The sequence below is a fragment of the Leptonotus elevatus genome, chromosome 1 (assembly GCF_054856555.1).
Source record: "Leptonotus elevatus isolate MCC_2025b chromosome 1, RoL_Lele_1.0, whole genome shotgun sequence".
In the NCBI taxonomy this organism is placed as follows: Eukaryota; Metazoa; Chordata; class Actinopteri; order Syngnathiformes; family Syngnathidae; genus Leptonotus; species Leptonotus elevatus.
In genome coordinates, this window is record NC_141239.1 from 53150278 (window position 1) to 53169866 (window position 19589).

Genomic DNA, 19589 nt, shown 5'->3' on the forward strand with positions numbered 1-19589 from the left:
CTACAGCATAACTCAGTCTTTTCAGCATTTTGTAAAGAAAATAACATTTCTTTCAATGAATGTGTGAGTGATTCTTCGCTGTGCTTAGGTTTGCACATTGTGAAAACCTTGTTTGTTGATCTGCTGTTGCATTGCCTTGTACGCGTGTCCTGTTGGTGTATGCAGTGATGAACCGAACCAATTTACCTGTATCTTAGTCACATAATTATTTTGTCATTTGCTATCATCTGTGATGGGATGATAAAAAAAAAAATAGAGAAGCTCCATAATGAATACAAACCCAATACTGTTTAAAGGTGCTGTACATTCAGCATTTTGTGTAATGCTTTTCTTGAAACAAATGGGCTAATGTACTGTATATTGAAAGTTTTTAAAGGAAAATCAAGTACGATAAAGACATAACACTATTCTTTTTGCCTGTGGAGGCTGCATGTATTAAAATTTTCTCCTCCTGTGCATGACAAGTATACTGCTTGGATACTGTTAATGTTAGCACTGCTTAAAAATATTTTACTTACTTACTTCATTTAAATATTTTACTTTTGCTCTGTCAAACCAAGTTTGTCTTTGTTCAGCCACTAGTTCTGCTCAACTTGAAGATCTGGCCTACCTTGACGAACAGCAAAGGCCGACTCTTTCCAGGGCATCTCTCAGAATGCCCAGACAGAATTCTGGAAGTCGAAGTCAACAGGAAAAGCGAGGTAAAGACATGTAGCACATTTAGACAATTTTACATGTAGCGCGATACATGTACACAAAACTTTCTTTCCCTCTCTGCAGTTCAGTTGACTCCATATCTCAGCCTGAAGCCCCTACATTTTGAAATTACCGGACTGTTGTCTGATTGGAGGTTTACTGGAAGGGAGTGGCTCTTCCAGGAAGTCGACATCTGTCTCTCCAGCGATGACCCCTTAATCAATCGAGGGGTGGTGATTGTCGGAAACATGGGCTTTGGCAAGACGGCCGTCATTGCCCGGCTGGTGGCACTGAGTTGCCATGGGAACCGGATGTGGCCGACATCCCCTGGCATCCAGACGCTGCCCAAATGTAAGCAGAAGCAGACAATTTAAAATAACTTTGGTATGTCATTAAATCTAAATACAGTGGAGATTTCCTATTGAGAGTAATTACAAGTTAAATCACAAAAACCTCGTTAGCTGGCTAATGTTTGGAGAAAAAAAAATAGTTGTCTATTACGTGTAAATATAGTTCGATCACTGTTGGTAATTAGTCATTGAAACATTATTTATCACCTATTACATATTTGATACTTTAAGTGAGGTGCAAGTCACCTGGCATAGACAACACACATTATTATACATAATTTTTTCTTCACCCCCGTTAGGGATTCATAGTCATCCTAATGGTCAAAAGTATGTGCTGGTGTGCATGAAACATTTGGGGTTGATGTTAGGTTGTGGGGGGAGTATAAAATATAGTATAGTATCTGCTGTAGACATCGTAGACCAGAAGCAGCTTGGCGTGGATTTTCGACTAAAGACCCCCAATGCGTTATTCCACCCGCAAAAACAACCTCATATTCCAAACAGCTGAGTCATCATCCAAAACGAACTGAATCAGCCAGCTTTGTAACCAACAACTAGACGCACTGCCAAACCAGTCGCCAGAAAGGCCCATGATATAGTGGAAAATCAAACAGCAACGCAATGAGATAGAGTTATTGTTAAGTAGCAGCTCTGGTTGCGGGGATGTTTTTGTATGTGTACTTAACATGAAGTCTAATTCTATTTCAGACGCGGAATCTTTCCCCCATGGTTCACTGGGACGAGGAGGAGCAGATGAAGGAGGAGGGGGTAGCTGCCCAGGCACTCCAGAGATCAAGAGGAGACAGCAGGAGGCGATGCTGCGGCTTGCAGGACAGGTAGCGACACTATTTTATAGAGTCAACATCGAATCTGCGCATTTTAAGATGTATGTTTTAAAACCAGATTGCTGAGCAAGCAGTTTTGAAACAAACCTCCCTGCTCAGTTATGGCCATTTTCCAGCCATCATTTCCTAACTGCCTGTGAGACCACAGACGCTTTCATATCCGAGCAACTGTCAACCATGACGTTCAAGTCAAGACTCCCTTTTTATAGCATCACAACCTGGAAACATTTATTTGACATGTGGCCCGAGACCCGTTCAATAACATTGAGGGCTGCGATTTATGACCTGTCGGCCTACTGCTGACAGTATGATACATATCTTTTGGCAAGCTTTGAGCAAGCAATAACAGCATCTGCAGTCTGTTGAAGGTCTACGGTCGTTGATACTTCCACAAAAAAACACACACATAAAGACAATTAGAACACCTTTACGTGGACAAAATAACAACTGGCCATACACTACGATTTCCTTCTCTATTGCAGGCCTACTTTCAGAGTAGTGTGCATACTTTTAATATATGCTACAAAAAATATATAATCAGAATCATTTCAGTGCAAATGTTATCCCTGTCTGTCTTTGCAGGTGGTTTCCTATCATTTCTGTCAGGCTGATAACTGTCACACGTGTCTGGTGCCGGAGTTCGTCCACAACATGGCGGCGATGTTAACCGAAGCGCCTCAGCTGTCAGCGTATCGAGAACTGCTGCATCGATCACCGCAACTTCAGAGCTCGCTCAGTCTGCGATCCTGCATCCAAGACCCCAGCTCAGCCCTCCACAAAGGAATTCTAGAACCACTGGATGCTCTGTACAGGGGTAAAATGTGACTCTGCTGCATTTTTTTCTCTATGACAAATACAAGCAAATAAATGTTGTGATTCTACTTTGTTCTTCTCCAGAGAGGAAGTTGCATGTGGAGGGGGTGGGGATCATTTTACTAATTGATGGGCTAAATGAGGCAGAGTTCCATCGGCCAGACTACGGCGACACACTAACCTCGTTTTTGTCCCGCAACATTCACAAATTCCCTTCATGGTTAAAGATAATTGCCACTGTGAGGACCAATCAACAGGTAGGTAGTTCAGTTCATCGAGCCACATGGATGCTTTTCCAATTCACGAAATGTAACTTATTAACTCTTTCTCTTATTCCCAATCAGGATATCACTCGCTCTTTACCTTTTCACCGCATCTGTTTAGACAGGATGGAGGAAAACAGTTCCATAGATCAAGATTTGCAGGTAACACAGATTAATTGACTGCATTTGTGGTCTGTATATCTGATATTTTCATATGCTGTTTAACCAACGGTCTTTTTTAGGGTTACCTGATGCAACGAATCCACAGCAGCCCTGAGATTCAGAGCAATGTGTCGCTAAGCAATGGTCGCCTCGACAACATGGCACTGACCAAGCTAATAAGCCATCTGAAGACTCTAAGCAAAGGCTCATACCTCTACCTGAAACTGACCCTGGACTTGATAGAGGGAGGATACCTGGTCCTCAAAAGTTCCAGCTTCAAGGTGTGCAAGGGGGATTGAAAAAGAAGACAAGTCTATATTTGAATTATTCAACATTTTGCGTACCGTTTTATAAAGCAGCTCGTGTTTGTTTTGTTGTTCAGGTGGTTCCAGTAAGCCTCGCGGAGGTCTACCTGCTGCAACTAAACATGCGGTTTCCCACACAGTCGTCTTTTTTGAGAGTTATACCACTGCTAAATGTAGCTGTGGCAACACTGCACCCGTTGACCGACCAACAGGTACACACAATCAATAACTGGAATCTCATTTCATTCAATATTCTACAGTTATGCAAACAGTAACAGCTCTAATACTCACCAAAAAAAAATTTTTAAGTCTTACTGGGGCTTTGTGGCAAGCCACCCACACCCACTTTTAATCATCAAGTTTTTCCCCGCAACAACGACATAATTTACTACTGTGTCTCTTCGGCTAGTAACCATGTTGGATTTTTACTCCGTCTCCGCAAAATAAATAAATAAATAAAAGACTTCAACAAGTTTCTTTTCTGATGTCGCGTCTGCTCTTTGCTCATTGGTTCAGTCCACTGTCTGTTAGTTAGCTCAGGTTTGCCCCGCCTCAGAAATGCGACTGATAGGGCGGTTGACCAGACTCACTCTTCGGCAAAGCCGCGAGTGAGTCTGGATTTCCAGGCTAATCCATCCTGCCACTGTGATACATTTTTATTCATAAAGCAGCCAAGTATGAAATGCAAGCCTTTTTTGGTTGTGATTATATGTGTTTGCATCACATTAAGGCTATGACTTCTACCAACCTCAATTCCAATGAAGCTGGGACGATGTGTAATATGTAAATAAAAGCAAAAATGCAAATGCATATTAAATTAAATACACTACAAAGACAAGATCTTTAATGTTCAAACTGATAAACTGTTAGTTTTTTTCAGATATTCGCTTATTTTGTATTTGATTAAATATTTAAACATCAAAATAAAATATTTGCAAATGATTGTATTCTGTTTTTATTTACATTTTAGACATCGTCCCACCTTCATTAGAAATAGGGTTTGATGAACTGTTTTAACCGTGAATAGTACACATGTAAAATAACTTGATCTTCCCCTTCCCTGTCAGCTTTTTGAGGCGATAAATGCCGGCACGCTGACTGGTGGGGCGATGCAATGGTCCGAGTTCATGCAGCGTCTGGAGCAGCTGTTGCCTTTCCTCCTGCAGCGGGCTGATGGGACGAGGATGCTAAACCACACCTCATTCAGGGAATGGCTTGTGTGGAGGGAGGAAGGGCAGGACGACAGGTTCCTCTGTGACCCCAGGTACTTTGATAAGCATTGACAAGGAAAGCAGGATAATAATGAATTGGATTTCTGAGTGCGTTTATTCCTTTACTTGAAACTGTTCATGCGGAACTGTATCACCCAAAATAATGCAGAATGCTCACGATAGTGTGGATTGTTTTGCTGCAGGAGTGGTCACACACTGCTGGCTTTCTGGCTCAGCAGACAGGGAGGGAAGTTGAACCGACAGCAGACCCTTGAGCTGGGTCATCACATCTTAAAAGCTCACATCTACAAGGTAAGCTACCATAGTCCTGAAGTTGCTTGCTGTGATTGATGATCCATGAAGGAAATCTTTTCAAATGATATGGTTAGAAATAGTATACTGGTACCAGTGTCCATTTGGCTCCTATTTCACGCAATGTGAAAAGTTTGCCGGTCCATGCAAAATCTGTACTTCCATGGACCAGGCTCCTGGCGAGGAAAAAAGGTTGGAGACCACTGAACTAGTTTACATATTTTGGAAACTGATGGTGACATTCTAGTATTACACCATAATAGCGAAAGTGGAAGATTAACAAATTAATTAACTCCATCATTACAGTTCTTCACGCTAAATGTTGACTTATTCACTGCCAGCCCAGTTCAAATGTATTTTTGACATCTATAGCCGTCAATGGCACTGAATGAGTTAAAATTGTCCCTGCATAATAATTGTCGCCATCCTGCTGTTATCCATAGTTGCGTGTTAAGTGTTTTTGCTGCATTTTTTGTCACGTACAGGGCTTAAGCAAGAAGCTTGGGATTTCCTCCTCAATTCTGCAGGGCTTGTGGATGTCTTACAGTACAGAGAGCTTGAACCAGGCTCTCTCATCATTGCGAAACCTTTACACCCCCAACATCAAGGTAAATATTGTGCATACCTCACTGTATATCGGTGTTTTCTAAAAATAAAAAAAATGAAAAATCTTGAACCAAGACTTATACAAATCTCAACGCACACCACCAAGAATGTCACAAAAAATATAATCTTGTCTCAATTTACTCAAACGTACTTGTGCAGTGTAAAATCTGGCCTTGTTCAGTTGAACACTAAGCTATTGTTCTGTTGTATGAACAGATGGATACACAGGTTAATTGCACCTTCTGTCATCCTGTGGAAGAGTATTTGTTCTGCCTGTCACTATTAGTCACTGACATAGATAGAGGAACAGATGCTCTATATAGCCACTTCAGAAACTCAAAAGTTTGGGGATTTTCATAACTAATGTACAAGAAGCAGTCTTGTAGTTTTGGCTTTAAATTCATCCCAAATGTTCTTGATGGGATTTTGGCCAGGTTACTGAGCAAGTCAGTCAGTTATTTATACTAGGCTCGTGAAACTGGTTTGCCTCGGCTACTGGCTCAAAGTGTTGAAGATTAGAATACTGTGGGCTGAACCCTTTAAAGGTTTGCGCAGCGCTTGCCGGTATTAATGGAGCAATTCGGGAGCATCTAATCCACAAAGCACAATAAAACGCAGATGGTCATATGCATCACTAACTGTGTAGCCAATCAAAATGCATATTGTTGTGAGGGTGGGATTTGCGCCTAGTTAAATGAGGTAATATGCATATATATATGGTGCAGAAATTGCCCACCTCTATGCAAATGAGGCTCATTGATAAACAGCGTCTAATTCACTACAGCGCTAATTGCCACATGCCGTTTGAGCGACACAAATAACGTTTACTGGAAGCTGGTGTAAACTTGGTGCTATCAGTGGAAGCAGCAGCGATTGGTTCACGGAGAAAAGATCGTCATGGCAGACAAAGACACCCGCCTCCCTATTGACAATTCCAAACATCAATCAGCAATTGTGATATTTACGCAATGCAAATGCTTCCTTTACACGGTAACAACAAACGCCATATTGTATTGCTTTTGCCTGTGACTAACATACAAACCAGGCATATTGTTATTGTAGTCAAACGACATTTCAATGATCAAAAGTCCAAACTGATTTTTCCCTTTGTTAGCATTGGTTTTAGCACTAGCAGTTGCAGTCCACAGACAAGAGAAATTTATTGGTCTGTTTTAACAGATGCAACAGTTTGAAAGTGCGCTATCGACACCCACAGGACTTGAGTGGAACAGCAACAACTTTTGTTTTGAGTTTATGTCAAGAATAAGGCTGGTGTCATTGCTTATATGTAATAAAAGTGTACAATACAGTTTATGGTTTTCACAGTCATACCAGCCCTCTGAGGGAAGCTCTAACTATGATGTGGCCTGTGACAGAAACCACTTCCACAACCATCATAGAGTTAACATTATTGATAATCAAACACAATCTATCTCAATTAAAAAACAGATATTATTCTCTAATTTGTATTTGATTAAAATGTGATACCTAACTAATCCACCTGTCGTGCATTCAGTATATCTCAAAGAGGCAGAATATAATTACCTCTTTTCCTATGCAGGTGAGCAGATTGCTGATTATGAGCGGGGCTGATGTGGATTATCGGAGCGGTGTCCTCAATAACGCCCCCCTGCTATGTGTCCACGCTCATTTGGGCCATAGTGATGCCGTAGCCCTTTTACTTGACCATGGAGCTCAGGTATAAAAACAAACAATACAACCAAAATTGCAAATACTGATTAGACATGGAATTTAACCTGGGTTAAAGCTTAAAATCTTGTAAACAATTTGTCTAGGTGGATATTCAGTCACAAGATGGATTGACGGCACTCGGATTTGCTGCTTCTGCTGGAAATCTGGAAGTTATCACCCTGCTTTGTCATTATAAAGCCAAGGTAATATTTGCCTAACAGTTGATCAACATCTCAACTCATCTCAGTTGTTATTTGTCACTCCCAGTTGAAGTTTACTATAAAACTCACACATAAAACAAAAGAAGTTAGCACTGAATATTTAATAAACACCAAATATTCAAACGTATCATGTAATTTCGTTCAACAAAACTTGCTTAATTTAATGCTAACATCCATTGCAAAACGTGGAACTATTACACATTTAATGTGAAACGTTAAAACTTTAAAATCTGTAAAGTAGTGACAGGCACAAATCACTGTAGCCTAATGCTAAACTGGATTGTTGGTTAAGAATGTTCCTGTCAAAATGTGTGTCTGTGTATGCTCAGGTTGGTCACGTTGACAGCTCAGGTCGGTGTGTTGGTGTGCATGCAGCTCAGCGAGGCCACCTTCACGTGCTTCGTTCCCTTCTCAAGCATACTGACTGGAGCTGCACCGCCTGCTGCGGCCAGAGGGCGGTGAGCAGGAGCCAGGCGCTGCAGCAAGCGCTGACGGCAGCAGCCAGCATGGGCCACACAGAGGTGCACATATATACATATAGTCATATACACGTGTTGAGACGTTGCTCCTCAATAGGGTAGCGGATGAGCTAGGGCAGGCTTGTCAAGCTTTTTACACAAAGTACCGCCTAGAAAAATATATTTAGCTCTCATGACCATGGACAAGAGGTGTGGTACTCTTCGGCCTGCCAGCTAATCACAGGGCAAATATTATAATCATACTATTATGTTAATATTGACCATTATGGTTCATTTTGTTGGGTGCTGTCAAAACTATGCCAATCCATGTGTACATTCCTAAGGATTTGGATCCTACTAAAGAAAAGTGAGATTTAAGAGGTATTGTGAATAATATTTTCAGTAGAATCTACATCTTTTGTGTATTTGTGTGTAGATTGTGTCTTATCTCCTGGATCCTCCAGAGGACGATGATAAAGAAGAGGAGAGACCTGGCATCAACACACCTGACAGTCTGTGGGGAGAGACAGGTACAGCAATTATGTTGTGTAAAATGATACTCTGTTAAACATTAAATATAATGTCGTGTACCATAATGTTACAAAAATAAAATGTGACAAAGCTCACAGGATTATCAACCATATCATACTGCAGCTCGGCTGTTTTAATATTGCTAATACAAGTGACATGGCAGTTATCAGCCCCGCTTCCACCATCTGAATTTGGAATATTTCTGTTATCAAGTTGTAAGGTGTAACAAAATAATAGAAGCAGTTTTGGCACACGTACTACAAACTGTTTTGTTTCTTGTTTATGTTAGCATGCTCCAACTCCATTATTAAAAGCGCCATCTCTGATGAGAACACTCACAGCCAAGATTATATTCTAGTCTAATTATGCAAATGAAGTTGGTTTAGTTGAATCCTTGCCAGTTTAGAGGGACTTTATTGCTTAATCCTTTGCACACAATCCTTTTGTTTTCATTTTACTACTCTTTTATTGGATGTATACACTGTTGTGGAGATGTGTTTCTACAAAATGAAAAGTGCCCACTACAATGTGTGTACAATAGATACTGTAGTTTATATCAGCAATTTTCTGCTAATTTATAACCTGAAGACATAGCATTACATTTTTATAATTCTATTAATAGCATGGTTTATGATACCATTGATGAGTAACAGGAGAATATGTAAGATTTAATATTATTCTGAATCATAGAAAGGAAATGCTGGAAAACTTAGAAGTGAAGACATCACTGAGTACATTGTTGAATACAGTGTATGTTAGATAATTCATGCAAATTATTTTGTATGTTTGCATCAACTGCCATTCATTCTGACCATTATTTATTATGCATCATTTGTTATACAGTCTATGTCATAGCACTTTAAGCATATTACTTTAAGCATAGTCTGCATGTGAGGCCACTCAAGCCATTACAAATAATTATCATTAATTTCTGGTGTATCTGCATATTAATTTCTGAAATATCTGCATATTATGGGTTTGTTGAAAATGTATATTTGTTTATGAAAACCCATTAATATTTTTCCACAGCTATCAGTCAAGTAATTAACTGAACTAATTAGATATGACATAATATGAATCTTTTGTAAATTGAACAGATAATCCCATTAAAACAGTTCTTATCACACTTTTTAGTGCTCGGGGCTTTATAATACTCGTACAGTTTACTATGTTGTTGGTGTTTGTTTTTTTTACTTCCATTTTATTGCTTTGATGCAACAGGAATTATATATCTTTTTTAAAAAAATCCATATTTTTTTTGATCGATTTTAAACAGATTAACTTTAAAATTGAGTCAAAAAAAAAGAATAATTGCAAATTAATTTGCGGACATGCTTGTGGACCTGGGCGGTCTGGGGACCCCAGTTTGTGAAGTGTGGTCATAAATAAATAAATAAAGAAAATAATAATACTTTTTTTTTTTATTGCTTTGAATTCCAATTTTATAATAGATCTACCAAAACATAGCACAGGTACATATTAATACACTCATTTAGGGAAAGGGAATATCCGCCAACATTTTAGATTTTGTAATACAGTGTAGGTTTACTAACTTTCATTCACCCAAGCATTAAATCAGATATATTTGAAATAATTTGTTCCATTTAAGATTATGCTTGTCAATAACTAAATAAATAGTTCAAAAGTGATTGTACATTGTCATTATATAAATGTAGGTGTGAAATGAGATCAATGAGAATAAACTGGCAATATGTCACGTGTACCAATACACAATCAGTGACTATTGGGTGATTTGTGTTAAATTTGTGGTTAATGGAGATTATGCTAAATGTTTACGTTTCGTTTCATAAGGCCAGAAATTAATATATTTATCAAATTTCCTGTATTCCTGGTGAGTTTCCAACTTAGATAAACCCTAATTACATCTACAGGATCTATTTGCAAATTGATTCTCACATCTTGTCTCTGTAGCTCTGACAGCAGCAGCAGGAGGTGGCAGGTTGTCAGTCTGCAAGCTGTTGTTGGATCAAGGTGCTGCTCTGGAGCAAGGCAGCAGACGAAGTGTCTTACCGCTGTTCTGTGCGGTCAGGCGGGGCCACTGGGAGGTAGAAGCAGCACAACACACACACTCAAACAGAGGAGTGTGGATGTTTATTTTTGTTTTTTTAATGTCTTCTTCCTCTTAATCTGTCTCCTCTCTGTGTCAGGTTGTGGAGTTGTTATTGAATCATGGGGCGCAGGTGAACATGGTGGACCAGCAGGGCCGCACTGCCTTGATGACAGCAGCCTCAGAAGGTCACATGACCACCGCCAAATTGCTGTTGGATCACGGTAAAGGAAAACTCACCTTACTGTAGTGGGGAATAAAATTACACACCAAACCGTCACACTGGTCAAAACTTCCATTTTAACACTATACGTCCTAAATACTGCTCTTCATTTGGATACGTATGGTGTGATGCTTTCAGGTGCGTCCCTGGATCAGGCTGACAAGGAAGGCCTAACGGCGCTGAGCTGGGCATGCCTGAAAGGTCAACTCCCATTGGTTAGAGAGCTGGTGGCCAGAGGTGCAGCCACAACACATAGTGACCGCAGTGGCCGCACGCCCTTGGATCTGGCTGCATTCCGCGGTGATCCTGAAGTGGTCAGTCAAAAAAATCATTAATTGCTCATATTTGAAAAAACACGCATACTCAAGTTTGCCTGTGCTTCGTGGCGGTCGTCAGGTGAAGCATCTGGTTGATCACGGTGCATCTGTGGAACATGTTGACTCCAGCGGGATGCGACCTCTGGATCGAGCGGTCGGATGCAGAAACACTTCGGCTGTTATTGCTCTACTCAAAAAGGGAGCCAAAATAGGTACGTCATATTTGTGCGTTTTTCCATGAATTTATTATAGACACAATTAGGGGTGTCAGGCGATAAAAATTTTAATCGTAATTAATCGCATGGCTTTAATAGTTAACTAATGATTAACCGCAAATTTTATATCTGTTCTAAATTTACAATAAAATGTACAATATAATATTTCATAAAAATGGAAAAAAAAATGTTAAACTAATAGAAATAAGGGGGCATATTTTAGTCATTGATACAGTAATTTCATAATAATTCATAAAATTGAGTTAAAATTAAAAATATGTACTGTAACTGTAAAAAGAACGAGTGTGATATTGATTTGTGTTGAGGTCATTTTTCTGCCAGTAGATTGCATAATAGCATTTGTAAAGCAATTGTGACAGCTCAGTGCATTTCTCTTTTCATATTAAGAGATATCTAATCTTTAACAGGAAGTAACTTTAAAATTGTAAAACACAACTTGACCCCAGTCTCTACAAATATATGCATTATTATTACATTTATTACTGCAAAATTTTTACTGGATGTGTCTGCTGCGTTGCGACTGGAATTCCTCCAGTACAGGCTTTCCAAGTAAGGGGCGGTAATTTTTCGCGCGTTAAAAACAATTAGGGGCATTAAAGGAATTTTAAATTAACTCAAAATTAACACACTAATTTTGACACCCCTAGTCACAAACGTGCCCCTCTCCATCCATTTCTGCAGGACCAGCAACCTGGGCCATGGCTACATCCAAACCAGACATTTTAATGGTTCTTATCAGTAAATTAGTCCAAGAGGGGGACAAACTGTACAAGGTAAGAACCCAGCTTGATTCAACACGAGAATATACATGAGTTGTCTTTTGTAAATATAAAGAATTGTATGCGTGTTCATGTGTGTATAGCAAGGTAAAGTGAGAGAAGCTGCTCATTCCTATCAGTCTGCACTCCAGAAGTTTCCAGTGGACGAGCTCAAGACGTTCAGACAGTTGAGAGTGTGTGTGCTCCTCAACCTGTCACGTTGTCGCCGCAAGATGAATGTGAGTCACTCGTTCTCTCCTTCTTTGCATAAACACTTGCTGAACACATGCGCACACTTTCACAATGCTTCGCCCTCGTCGTTTGATCTCCAAGGTATATTTTTGCCTGCAGGATTTTGGCCTTGCTGAAGAATTTGCTAGCAGGGCTTTGGAGCTAAAAGCCAAATCTTATGAGGCCTTCTACGCCAGAGCGCGTGCCAAACGCAGTCGCAGGTAACCATAACCCCGTAGGACATAAGTTCTTTAGAGCCTGTTCCCATTTCATTTATGTAAGAATCCCACACAAGTGTTTTAAAAATGGATTCAGCTTCATACAAATGGATTTAAAAGGAAGCAAAGTTAAAAATAGCTTTTATTTATATGCACAAGCATTGAGAATCTCACACATTCCATTCCAAATCACGGCTTTAAAAACAAACCTAAAATATTATTATTCCTTTACAGAAAGAAAAATAAAACAAAGATTAGTTTACCCCAAAAAAAGATTTTTTTTAAATAATTGTATAACATTGAGAGCTGCTTTCACATATGTGTTGCATTAAATCAACTTGTGGAACCTGCCAATTAGTTTAACAGGCCATTTCACAAAAAAATCTGGACTTGTTGAACTTGAAGACGCCTATTTGAAAGTAGTCCCATTGCTTAAAAATCAATTTGCCATAGCCCACATTTACCAACTGGCCTAAAGAGAAATAGGGCAACATTTTGATGAACCAAAATTTTTCTTTTTAGGGCTAGCCAGTGCCGACAATTGTCAGATGTCAGACGAAACACTGAAACCAAGCCACAGCCACATTTTGGCATAGTGTAACAATCGGCAGTGTGGCACCACGCCAAGGGGTAGCGCTTCCTTATTTTTGTGTGCATGTGTAGCACTTCTTCGTTTTCGGCGGCTAATGTTTTTTGATGCCGTGGAGGCCTACAATTATTGTAACTCGTGGTGATGCCAAGCCCATTTTTATTATTTCGTCTTAATAAAGTGAATCGGTGGACTGCCAATCCTTTTGTTACTCTCCCGTTTTTTTTGCGGACCCACTGCGCCATCCATGGCTGTTTGTCCCGCGCGCGTTACAATAGGCATCTTGTTGTGGGCTGTTGCCGACGTTTCAAGGCTAGGAATAGCGCGCAGTGACATGCTCAGATACCATTGTATGCAGCGTTTTTCATTTGATTGTTTACTGCAAAGTGCTGGGCCTGTTTATCGCATACCAGGGATCAGTTAGAATTTGTCAGAATACTTTACGAGGTTATGTTTTCTTATGCCGATCAACGTCATGTCTAACCAAAATGAACTAAATAACTAAAACTAATAGAAAAAACATGTTTGTAAATTAAAGGGATTCTTGACTCATTGAGCCATTTCAGCAGTAAAAAGTTAATAAAAAAAAGTTAATAATTTGTCCACAATGAATTTAATAACTTCATTATTTTTCCTGAAAATTTTTTCCCACTTGCTGTCAATTGAAGATTACCTCACCTGTGCTGAGGAAGTAAGTTAAGGACCAATCATGGCTCACCTGTTTTTTGGGTTTGGTCAGACAACTGAGCCTTGATTGGTCGTTACTTACTTCCTCAGCACAGGTGATGTCATCTTCAGTCAGCAGACAGCAAGTGGAAAAAATATAGTGTGTGTGTGTGCGTCTGTCTGTCTGTCACTAGCTAGCCAGAGCCGTATACAGAGAGAGTTTGGCCAGCAGTTGACCAAACACAGCGTGATTGGTCCGCTGCTGGTCACATGAGATATGTCACATGAGATACGGACGCCATCTTGTTACCCTGCCGAGTTGGCCAAACTCTCTCTAAATATGGCTCTGTAGCTAGCTAGCTACCGACTAGCGAGCTACAGTTTGCTATTCTGGCTGGCTGGCTACACAAAGGCCACACTAAGAAATGGGAAGAAACATTTGACTGTAGTTAAGCTGGTCGAATTCATTCAACATGGATGTGAAGCCATTTTTCAGAAACAGAGGTTATATGAACTCTTTGTTTGGCGCGTATGTTAAAGAAAAAGAGGAAATAGGTATTTGTTTCCAGACTCATATTCCTTTGAAGTCATTTTCTGTTAATGAACAACTTGATTAGATTTAATTTGGAAGTGAATGAGCAATGTTCCCACATTATTGGCATGAAAGTTCCACTGTTGAGGTAACAAACAAAAAATCTGTCTAATATGAGTGATTAATTTTTTTTGTCATCATTTCTTGACCATTTCTCCAAATGTAGGCAGTTTAATGCAGCCCTAGAAGATCTTATGGAAGCCAGCCGCCTGTGTCCTTCCAACCGGGAGATTCAACGACTGATATCTCGGGTCAAAGAGGAGTGTCAACAGCATGGGCAGCACCAAGACTCTTGCACTCCCCCAACGTTCCACGTTTGTCAAGGAAACTTCTCAAACAATGATGCAAGGGATTCAGAGTACCTGCAGGTTCACGCCAATGAGGCGTTTGATGACGAGAATGAAGAAGATAGAAATCAGTGGAAAGGAGATTCTACCGCTCATAATATCTATGGCCGTCCAGGCGTGCAGTTGCCTTCTTCCCTCTCCCCAACTCATCATGTGCATCGCCCCCAATCGAGTCCCACCCATTCGCCCTCTTCCTCCCCCTCTCACGCGGCACCCTCTTCCTCCTCCTATCACTGTTTCAGCCCTCCGACCTCCCCACGGCAGAATCTGCAGCCCACCAGCCCGATCTCGGAGCGCAAGTTGTTACCCGCTCACCATGCAGACCAGAACCAGCACCACCATCAGTCGAGGTCTTTTCAGAACCAAAACCAGTGGCTGCAGCCAGCCAACGTCCAGCTTGTCCGAATGGGCCAACCCAGTTCAGCAGTTCACTCGAGCGTGGTTTTGGGTAGTTCCGCCTACTCCCAGTTTGCACAACTGCCACAAGAACTTGCAGAACTTGGTGAGGGGATTTGCCCAAACCCCTTTGATATGAATCCCAGCCAGCAGGCACATGCAGGTCTGAGTTGTGGTGCTTTGTATCTTCAAGAGAGCGCAGATGTTGACCCGCTTTACCAGTCGAAACCTACACCCGCCTACGCGGCGGGGATGAGTCGCTTTGGCCAGCCCCGTCAGTACAGCCGCAACCAATCCAAAGCTGCCTATTATCCCATGGAGGTGACTGAAATAGCAAAAGTTCCAGCGGATGATCATCAGTACCATCACCAGGCGGCCCTGCGACACCACTCGACCTCCCCCGCCCTCCCCCACAGACCTGTCATCCACTCCCAGAGCACCAACGTCTGCTTCTCCACGAGCAGTGGCAGCCTGGCCAGCGGGCAGCAAGCCAACCGGGGCCCGTGTTTCAGGACGTCGGCCTCCACGCAGCTCGTGGACTTACCTTTTAAAGGAGAGGCCATCGGTCACCTCGATGATCTGCTGCTCAACTCCTCGCCCCAGTCGGAATGCGTGGTTGGAGGCGGGGCTTATCCCGGAGAGGCTGTTCGTTCGTCAAGGAACACGCCGTACATGGGTCTTAATGACAAGTCTGCAAGGGTCCACCAACAATATCAGCAGCAAGCCCCGCCCTCATCCTCATCTAGCCTCAGCCCCTCTCGATCGTGGGCCGTGTCTTCGGTGGACACCATCGTCACGTCGCCCGGGAAACCAGCCAACGAGCTGAGCCAATCGCAGCAGGCCTTCTCCATCGCATATCACAACCGCAGCAACAACAACGGCCACTATGACAAGCAGCTACCTTACTACGACGTGTTGCCGGGCAACAATCCTCAAGTTGCCGGTTACATTGACGTGAAGCTCGCGCGGACATTGCCGGTCAATAGAAAGATGTGTCCCACCTCTCCTGTCAAAGCCAAAAGACCCTTTGTGGAGTCTAATGTATAGAGAAGACAAAGAAGAGGAACAATTGACCTTATTTGTATGCCAACATAAGAAAAGGGTAAGACGATAATTGCTAACCGTTGAATGGTATCCAGGGTGCTTCATTGTTGATGTAGTTAAGAAGTGCACATTGCAAGATCAAAATTGTACCTCATTGGTGAGCTAGTGGGATGTTGTCCAAGCACAAAAGAGGAGCAGGAACGTCTAAGGTGGATTTATGTCCTCCGTGACTTCTTCCAGACTTAGTAGCAACTTGACACCTTCACCGAAGAGCTGCACAAGCACTTAACCCGCTCCCCCATAGAAATATGATGAAAAACCACTACATGGTTGTATGGAAAGCCCTCCCAGCATCTTTTGATATCCTTACACAGTAAATTCTGTAGAGTAAATTTGTCTCTATTTAGAGTTGGACCAAATAGACTCAGTTTTAAAGTAGGCTAATATTTATACTTGGAAGAGAGTAAAATAAAGAATTGGGGGGGTGGGGGGTTAAAATAAAAGTCACTCAAGGGTTGAGGAACAAACACACGACCTTCAGCTTGGGAGACTGCCACACTACCATCTGAGCTATGCCCCTCCTACTGTTTGCTTATCTCCAAGAGAAGACCAAAAACTATTTTTGGTCTCTTGAGTTAGCTGACACAAGCGATATACTGTACGAATACACAGCAAGAGCTGCGTGGCTCGGAGTAGATCGACTGTCTCCCAAGCTGAAGGTTGTGAGTTCGTTCCTCAACCCTTAAGTGACTTTTATTTTTTTATTTCAATTCTTTATTATACTCTCTCCCAAGTGTAAATATTACTCTAAAACTGAGTCTATTTGGTCCCACTCTAAATAGAGTCAAATTTACTCTCCAGAATGTATTGTTTATTAGTGCGCTGAATTGTCCATGTACTAGTATGACAATTGAGCGCACTAGTATAATGCCTAGCAATTGCCCAAACTGTTTTGTGTGCTAGCGCGCCTTGATGATTGGTGCCGGTCAGAGTGAGCCAGTCCCAAACCACAATTTGAGAGACTACGCTGTCGTCATACGACAATGGTATTTATCTTCTTTCTTTTTTTAAGTTGTTTGTCTTGGAATGTGTACATTTTTTGTCTTTGTTTTGAGAAAGAAAAGAAGTCTTGAAAATAAGATGTATATAATTTTGTCTGCATTGAGCATCCTGCAAAAAAAAAAAGTGTCTCTTCTAAAACTACTTCATTTCAGTTTGTTTTCAAAATTTCACACCACATGGATGTCAATTGTTATGCATATATTAGGACCACATCGAAAAGACCAAAAAATAAAAGTACAATTGAGAATAAAATTGGTATTCCAGGATCAGTCACTATAGTATGGTTATCCCAAAAGCAAAATATATGTTAGTTTCAGTTCAGCAATTGCTATCGCCATGGAAACATAGCCAACATACCCATTTCACTCATGTTCCTTAGTGGTTGTAGCCAAGCATTTGGCCCACCTCCAAGGCCAAAGAACACATATTTGACGACATGTTAGCACAAGTAGCCATCAAGTGAGTATTGAAAATCGTCTTTAAGAGATTCATTGTTTTAGTTCCTTGCTTTAAAGTTTTGTGAGTTTTGTGAACAAGAATGTTTGTACATTTCATTTTGTATGTTTCTGAAAAACAAGACTTCTGACCTCTCACCGTGCAGTTGCTGTTACGGTTTGCAATGCTGCAACACATTCGGCAGCCGTGATTTTGACCACTTGGAATTCTAAAATAGCCACTTGATTGGATGTATTAAATTGTCATTAAACGTCATTGACAACTCGCTGTGGTGTCTTATTCTATAGACTGCGCGAGACTGAATCAGAATGTAAGTGTCAATCGGAATAAAGATGAATGAAATAATACTGTATGTAGCCAATACCTATCTCTTTATGGGTGTGTTATGATTGAGAGAATATGTGATGAGGATAATGTGTGTCTCGATTTTACAACACTGCTATTAGCATATTTTCATTCTAATACACTATATAAAACTGGAACTATGACAGGAAAAGGTAGAGAGCTGGTTGACATGATGCAGAGGAGCAAGGTGGACATACTGTGTGTTCAGGAGACCAGGTGGAAAGGGAGCAAAGCTAGAAGTTTAGGAACAGGGTTCAAGTTACTCTATCATGGTGTAGATAGGAAGAGAAATGGAGTAGTTATCGTGAAGGAGAAATTTGTTAGGAACGTCCTGGAGGTAAGAGTGTCAGATAGAGTGATGAGCCTGAAGCTAGGAATCGAAGGTGTGATGATCAATATTGTTAGTGGGTATGCGCCACAGGTAGGATGTGAGCTGGAAGAGGAGGAGGACTGGTTGGACCTTGATGAAATTATATAGAGCATTCCTAGAAGTGAGAGAGTTGTTATTGTTGCAGACTTCAATGGACACGTTGGTGCAGGAAACAGCTGATGAGGAGGTGATGGGCAAATTTGGTATCCAGGAGAGGAACGCAGAAGGACAGATGGTGGTTGACTTTGCAAAAAGAATGGAAGTGGCTGCCGTGAATACTTTCTTCCAAAAGAGGCAGGAACATAGGGTGACCTACAAGAGTGGAGGTAGGAGTATACAGGTAGACTACATCTTGTGTAGACGGTGTAATCTGCAGGATATCAGCAACTGCAAAGTATAGGTAGGTGACAGTGTAGCCAGACAGCATAGGATGGTAGTGTGTAGGATGACTCTGGTGGTGAGGAAGACAAAGACGGCAAAGGCAGAGCAGAGGACGAAATGGTGGAAGCTGAAAAAGGAAGAGTGTTGTATAACTTTCAGGAAGGAGTTGAGACAGGCTCTGGATGGCCAGGAGGTGCTTCCAGATGACTGGACAACTACAGCAAATGTGATCAGGGAGGCAGGTAGGACAGTCCTTGAAGGAAAGGGGATAAGGAGACTTAGTGGTGGAATGAAGAGGTGCAGAAGTGGATCCAGAGAAAGAGGTTAGCTAAGAAGAAGTGGGATACTAAGAGGACTTGAAGAGGGTCTTCTGCCCAGATTTAGTCATAACTTGTTTTAATTTCCTTATTTCCTCAGTAAAGCTTTGTGAGTGTTATCGCAATTTCTGCCAGGCGCCGTCATGACTGGGACCTACTCTATTTCCACATTAATGGGCCATTGGCAATGTGTATTGAATGATGTCTTTAAAAGTCTTATCTCATGTCTGGTGAACTCCGGGGGGGCTTGGGGGTTTTGCGATACCGCCCTTCAAGATAGTATAAGAATGTTGTAAGAAATCTTCGCACTTGTGAGAAGCTGCAGCCATTGTCTGTCACTTATAGGTGCCCAGAATATTCTGCAGAAATAAAAGCTTTGAAGCAACTGTTCATCGATCTCCAGCCTGTATTCGGATAACCAACATTCTCACTATCCGAAAGACAACGAACACGTGGAGGAAAAGATCTGCCTCTTAAGAGACTGAAGAAAGTAGAAAGGAGTACAGGG

General features: G+C 41.3%; 1 protein-coding gene across 3 annotated transcripts in view; it reads left to right on the plus strand.

Moving 5' to 3' along the window:
* tanc2a (tetratricopeptide repeat, ankyrin repeat and coiled-coil containing 2a) overlaps positions 1-17933 on the plus strand; it is a 65033-nt gene extending 47100 nt beyond the window's left edge. For all 3 annotated transcript variants that reach the window (XM_086069632.1, XM_086069622.1, XM_086069641.1), the window contains 23 exons: positions 576-701; positions 781-1047; positions 1755-1882; positions 2474-2705; positions 2789-2961; positions 3049-3129; positions 3210-3410; positions 3512-3646; positions 4502-4698; positions 4849-4957; positions 5443-5565; positions 7125-7262; positions 7360-7458; positions 7806-7997; positions 8371-8464; positions 10398-10531; positions 10634-10757; positions 10895-11070; positions 11153-11285; positions 11991-12082; positions 12172-12306; positions 12419-12519; positions 14530-17933. In XM_086069632.1, coding sequence (XP_085925758.1) covers positions 576-701; positions 781-1047; positions 1755-1882; positions 2474-2705; positions 2789-2961; positions 3049-3129; positions 3210-3410; positions 3512-3646; positions 4502-4698; positions 4849-4957; positions 5443-5565; positions 7125-7262; positions 7360-7458; positions 7806-7997; positions 8371-8464; positions 10398-10531; positions 10634-10757; positions 10895-11070; positions 11153-11285; positions 11991-12082; positions 12172-12306; positions 12419-12519; positions 14530-16153 — 4814 coding nt within the window. In that variant the 3' untranslated portion in view covers positions 16154-17933. The remainder of the gene's footprint in view (positions 1-575; positions 702-780; positions 1048-1754; positions 1883-2473; positions 2706-2788; positions 2962-3048; positions 3130-3209; positions 3411-3511; positions 3647-4501; positions 4699-4848; positions 4958-5442; positions 5566-7124; positions 7263-7359; positions 7459-7805; positions 7998-8370; positions 8465-10397; positions 10532-10633; positions 10758-10894; positions 11071-11152; positions 11286-11990; positions 12083-12171; positions 12307-12418; positions 12520-14529) is intronic.
* The last annotated feature ends 1656 nt before the right edge of the window (positions 17934-19589 follow it).